Source organism: Salvia hispanica, unplaced genomic scaffold (assembly GCF_023119035.1).
Source record: "Salvia hispanica cultivar TCC Black 2014 unplaced genomic scaffold, UniMelb_Shisp_WGS_1.0 HiC_scaffold_1450, whole genome shotgun sequence".
NCBI lineage: Eukaryota > Viridiplantae > Streptophyta > Magnoliopsida > Lamiales > Lamiaceae > Salvia > Salvia hispanica.
Genome location: NW_025951750.1, coordinates 1 through 6,236, shown reverse-complemented (window position 1 = coordinate 6,236; position 6,236 = coordinate 1). Strand labels below are relative to the sequence as shown.

The 6,236-nt window shown below is 46.5% G+C and overlaps 1 protein-coding gene across 1 annotated transcript; it reads left to right on the top strand.

Annotated features, from left to right (window-relative positions):
• Positions 1–3,922: 3,922 nt before the first annotated feature.
• LOC125198423 (glutamic acid-rich protein-like) lies at positions 3,923–5,092 on the top strand. The gene has a single exon (XM_048096770.1). The coding sequence runs from the start codon at positions 3,923–3,925 to the stop codon at positions 5,090–5,092; it is 1,170 nt and encodes a 389-aa protein (XP_047952727.1).
• Positions 5,093–6,236: the final 1,144 nt, after the last annotated feature.

Sequence of the window (6,236 nt, the reverse complement as noted above, 5' to 3'; positions counted from 1 at the left end):
TTGACGTGGAAAACCTCCATTTTGTTGATGTCATTAACCCCCTGGTCCAGGAGTTTCTTGAGACCGAACTATTGCAGGAATAGGCTGATGCATCGGAGATGACAGAATCTATGAGGAAAGAAGTTGCAGGATGGTGTGAAGCAGTTATCAAGCAAGGGCTATCTGATGAAGAAATCACAAAGGCAATAATGGACTTTTGTGGCGAGGCAGGATCCCCTGGGTCCAAGGGATCAGTCCAACTGGCCAGTGTGGAAAAGTTGCCAGAGTTGGACGAGCTGGTCAAGAAAGGTATGGAGAAGAATCTGTTGCCCCCTGAAGTACCACCTCCAAAGAAAGAGTTGAAGAACCTTCCTCCGGATCTGAAGTATGCCTACCTAGGCGAAGGCGAATCTCTGCCTGTCATAATCAACAGCCTTCTGACCCAGGAGCAGGAAGTCAAGCTATTGGAAGTGTTGTGGAGGAACCAGAAAGCAATAGGGTGGACTCTATCTAACCTAGTGGGATTAGCCCCGATCTATGTATGCACCACATCCGTTTGGAAGAAGGAGCCAAGGCACATCGGGATCTCCAGAGGAAACTCAATCCCAACATGAGAGAGGAAGTATTGAAGCTGCTGGCCCTAGGAATCATATACTCCATTCCCGATAGTGAGTGGGTGAGTCCTGTGCACATGGTGCCGAAGAAATCAGGAATACAAGTAGTCAAGAATGACCGCAACGAGCTTGTGCCCACAAGGTTAGTCACGGGGTGGAGAATGTGCATAGACTACAGGAAACTTAATGCGGCCACACGAAAGGATCATTTCCCACTACCCTTCATCGACCAAATGCTGGAAAGGTTGGCGGGAAAGCAATACTTCTGCTTTCTATATGGCTATAGTGGATACTTCCAAATCTATGTCAATCCGGAGGATCGGGAGAAGACCACATTTACCTGCCCCTTTGGAACATATGCCTACCGAAGAATGCCTTTTGGTCTGTGCAACGCACCTGGGACATTTCAGCGATGCATGATGAGCATTTTCTCGGATCTACTGGAGGACTGCATAGAAATTTTTATGGATGATTTAACCGTATATGGAGATTCTTTCGAGACTTTCCTGGGGCACCTGGATATTGTTTTGGAGAGATGCAGGAAGAAGAACCTGGTGCTGAACTATGAGAAATGCCACTTTATGGTCAAGGAGGGGATAGTACTGGGACATGTTGTATCTGAGAGGGGCATCGAGGTAGATCAAGCAAAGGTGGAGGTAATCTCTAAGCTTCCACACCCAACGAATCAGAAGGAAATTGGAGGATTCTTGGGGCATGCAGGGTTCTACCGAAGGTTCATTAAAGACTTCGCAAAAATCGCCCAGCCCCTAACAAGACTTCTCCAGAATGATATGGAGTTTGAGTTTGATGATAAGTGTAAAAAAGCCTTCCAGCTACTCAAGGATCGCCTGGTCACAGCTCCGATAATCCGCTCGCCCAACTGGAATTACCCCTTCGAGGTAATGTGCGACGCAAGTGACTTTGCAATAGGAGCAGTTTTGGGCCAGAGGATCGAAGGAAAAAGTTATGTCATATTTTATGCCTCAAAGACTCTCAACCAGGCCCAGAAGAATTATGACACCACCGAGAAGGAGATGCTGGCTGTGGTGTACTCATTTGAAAAATTCCGACCATATCTACTGGGGTCGAGGGCAATAGTGTTCACTGACCATGCAACCATTAAATATCTCCTAGCCAAGAAGGAATCTAAGTCAAGGCTAATCCGATGGGTGCTGCTATTGCAAGAGTTCGACTGGGAAGTCAGAGATAAGAGCGGGACCGAGAATAGAGTGGCTGACCACTTAAGCAGAATTACCCAAGGAGAAGATGAGGAAGCCGTGCCCGATGCTTTTCCAGAGGAGCATTTGTATTACTTAGGGGGATCCACTAGACCAATCAGATGGGTAGCAGTGCTAGCGTTAACTGGGCCCGAGGAGTCGGAGAAACGGAAAGGAAAACCGAATGACGAGCCTTGGTTCGCGGACCTGGCAAATTATTTAGTTACTAGAGAACTACCTGCCGCACAAGAAATCACTAGGGCCCAGAGGATGAAAATTAAAAGTGAATCCAAGTACTACTTTTGGGATGACCCATACCTTTGGAAGATGGGTTCAAATCAAGTGATAAGAAGGTGTATTTCAGAGTGGGAGCAAAGAGACGTACTAAACCATTGTCATGCACTAGCGTGTGGTGGCCATTTCGGCCCAAGGAAAACTGCAACGAAAGTTCTGGATAGCGGTTTCTACTGACCTTCGCTGAATAGGGATGCTTATGAGTTCTGCCAGAATTGCAATAGGTGCCAACTGACCGGAGGGATTTCTATGAGAGATGAGATGCCACAGACTCCGATAATAGTCTGCGAGATCTTTGATATTTGGGGCATGGATTTCATGGGTCCATTCTCATCTTCATATGGAAATACGTATATATTGGTTGCTGTGGATTACGTGTCCAAATGGATAGAGGCCAAGGCTACAAGTTCAAGCGACGCGAAGGAAGTTTTAAAGTTTCTAAAGGCCAATATATTCAACCGATATGGCGTGCCCCGAGCGATCATCTCAGACCAAGGGACTCACTTCTGTAATAGGACGATTGAAGCACTGATGAGAAAATATGGAGTCCACCATCGGTTATCTACTCCGTATCATCCCCAGTCAAATGGGCAGGCTGAAATCTCAAATCGAGAAATCAAGGGCATCCTAGAGAAGACGGTGAATACCTCGAGGAAGGACTGGAGCAAGCGTCTGGATGATGCTCTCTGGGCCTATAGAACCGCTTATAAGACACCTATAGGGATGTCACCCTACAGATTGGTATTTGGAAAAATGTGCCACCTGCCCGTGGAGATAGAGCACAAAGCATATTGGGCAGTAAAGGAAATGAATATGAAGGTTCATGCCTGTGAGGAAGAGAGAAAGATGCAACTGCAAGAGCTAGGGGAATTGAGGCTGGAGTCATATGATTCAGCCATGTGGTATAAGGAGAGGACCAAACTCTGGCACGACAAAAACCTTTGGGTCAAGGAGCTGCAAGTCGGACATAAAGTACTCCTGTTTCAGTCGAAGCTCAAGCTCATGCCTGGAAAGCTGAAGTCCAAGTGGATAGGGCCTTACACAATCGTTGGCATTCGAGCGCATGGAGCAGTGGAAATTCAGGGAGTCAATGCTAACTCTGTTCCTTTCCTTGTTAATGGTCATAAAGTGAAGGTGTTTAGGGATAGCTCGGAGTTGTGTGAAGTGGAAGAAATTCCACACCACACACCTTCCACTATTGCCTAGTAAGCCATGTTTAAATATTCTTCGGGAATTACTGGGTCAGGTAGATAGGGTAAAATTTTCGATCAGCTGACTGGACCAGTTAGTTCCCAAGAATATTTAAACATTTAGATGTAAATAACTTGAATAAGTTTTTTTTTATGAAAATACAAAAATATATATATATAGTTCAAAAACTCAAAAAGATTTTTGAAATTCTGAGCGTCTGAGGAAATGCACAAATTTGAAAAACTTATCTCTTTGACCCAGACGTTCAGCAAATTTCGTTTTTTTTACTAAGTGTTTAAGATTACCCGGTCAGAGGGAAGTGAGAAAAATCAGGGGGAAGTTTGAAATTTGAAATTCAAAAAGCTGGCGAGGCGTACGGTTGCTTGCGTCAGAGACGCGACCGTTCGCCTGCAGCCAATCATGATATTCCTTTTTATTTTTCTTTTCTTTTCCTTTTATTTTCTTTTATTTTCCTTTTATTTTCTTTTTCCTAAAATAACTTCCCTAAAAAAACTAATTAACTTCCCTCACCTAAAATAATTTCCTCACAACTCCTAATTCACAAACGTTTTTTCTCTCTCTCTGCAGATCCGAGAACCATCAAAACCACCGCCGCCGTAAACAAAGATGCAGAGAAATCCGATGGCGCGCTCAGCCCGCGGGAAGAACCCACCAAAAGAAAGGACCAAAAAGAATGCAACGGAGGCGACGAGTTCGACCCCTGCGGCCGAGAAAACACCGTCACCGCCACCAGAAGAAAATCCCACACCACCAGAAGTTCCACCGCAGCCCATGCCGACCGAAGTTCAACCACAACCAGACATCGGCCAAGACAACCTCGCCGCCGAAATTATCCCCACCGAGGCGGAATCCGAAGACGAAGATCTAGACGAAGAGGAGGTCATCAAGGAATTCATGAAGAAATATGGAAAAAAGCCGAAGGCAAGCAAGTTCTTCGCCAAGATGTCGGAGGCATTTCGGAAACAAGAAGAGGTAATTCCTGCCATAACCCCACTTACAATCCCACCAAGGCCCCAAACCTTGATTGCAACAACCACTGCACAAGCCTTACCCACACGCCCAGAAAACCCCCAAATTTTACCCGAAACCCTAACCCAAGAAACGAACCCCCCGAACACTATTCCTCAAACAGAAACTGAGCCCCTAGCCGAGTCCTCTGTAAATAAAGAAGAAACTGGTGAGGAGGAGGGTGATAGGATAGATACTGAGGAATCTGATAGAGAGGAGGAGGGTGAACGAGTTGAGCAAGTGGAAATATTGGATGAAGAAGCCACTGGGTCAGGGGATGAGGGAGAAAAGAGAGAGGGTAAAGATAGTGGGGAGGATGTTGAGGCGAGGGAGAACAAAGAAGGGGAAACATGGGATGTAGATGAAACAGAAGGGCAGGATGTGGAGAAGGCTGTAGATGGTGAGAAGGGTAGTGAGGGTAGAGAAAGTGAAGAAGGAGAGGCAGTTGGTGATCATAAGGTAGGTAAAGAAGGTGAAGCGGTTGATGATGAAGAAGGTGAGAATGTCAATGAGAGGATTGATGAGAAGGAAGCTGAGGAGGAAGAGGAGATTTATGAGGAGGATGTTGAGAAGGAAGAGGAAAGAAACGGCAGTGGAAAAGATGCCGAGAAAGAGAGTGAGGAGATAGAAACTGACATCGTCGTGGTGGACGATACAACTACTGATGACCAAGTGACTCCGACAGATGAGAGGTTGACAAGGAGGCAATCCCGTCGTAATATAGGAAGCAAGAGGATGAGGCAGAGGCAGGCAGGGCCAAGCACCTGAGGCTGGAGGACATAGAGGAAACAGGGGATGATATCCCCCTGGTCCAGGAAACTGTGCCAACCGAGAAGGAGATCTCTACGGAGGCCCTGGAGACAAGATATGAGGCGGAAAGGAAAAGGAAGGGAAAGCATACTGCTAAGCCCCAAAAGAAGAAATCTCGCCCCGCGAACACCACTGTGGTGATTAGCGAGCCGGAGGCGATCCGTGTGCCATTTGCCCATCCGACAGAAGAAGAGGAGGCTGAGATACCAATCGTGGAGGAAAGCCCGTTCGAACAATGGAGGTCCTTGTGACCAAGAGGTTGTTGGAAGCGATGGTCCAGTTTGAGGACCCAAAGTTGCAGAAGGCATGTGATGGCCGCGCCACGAATGGGAAGTCGGCAAAATCCGGAAAGAAGCTGTGCCTCTCGGACCTGAGGGATCTGGGAGTGGAGAAGAAGTTCATCTCCTACTTCAAAAGCATCGGGTTCGAGTGGCTTCTTAACCACAGCGAAGAGGAAGTACCGGTGGCTCTGGCGAAGGAGTTCTTCACATCCTTCAAATTCAAACAATCTACAGATCTCAATGCAGACACAATCTCCTTCAGGATGTTCAATAAGGAGATGGAGATGAGTATTAGGGAATGGTCGCTGAGAATGTGACTGCTCACACCCGAGGAGGAGGAAGAAGGAACGTGAATGAGAGAGAGATCGGCGCACCCAAGAGGAGGTATAAGCTGGACGAAGTCCAGGAGGGAAGGAGAAAATTATAATAAGAGCTAAGACAGGGGAACTATCTGACCCGAGGCGTAAAATCACCAGAGGGATACCCTAGGGATCAGAGCCTCACATATATAAAGAGCTCGACCTTGAAGAACAAGACATCCATGAACAGCCACTTCTACGCTCTCCTAGCTCTAGTTCTAGTTCTCTACTTCAAATTTTCATCTTCGACTGCTGCGCACTTGGACATGGAGGATTCTGGCCACCGTGGTTCTCATCGTCATCATTGTCATTTTGCTGTGTAACACCGCCTTGTGGAGGCGAAGAAACAATTTTATTTGCTTTCGTTTAGTACCTTGTTGGTTTTAAGTTTCGCAACTCTAGTTTCTAACTTTGATCTACTGGATTCAGACCTATTTCTAGTTATTATGGAAGTTTATGTTT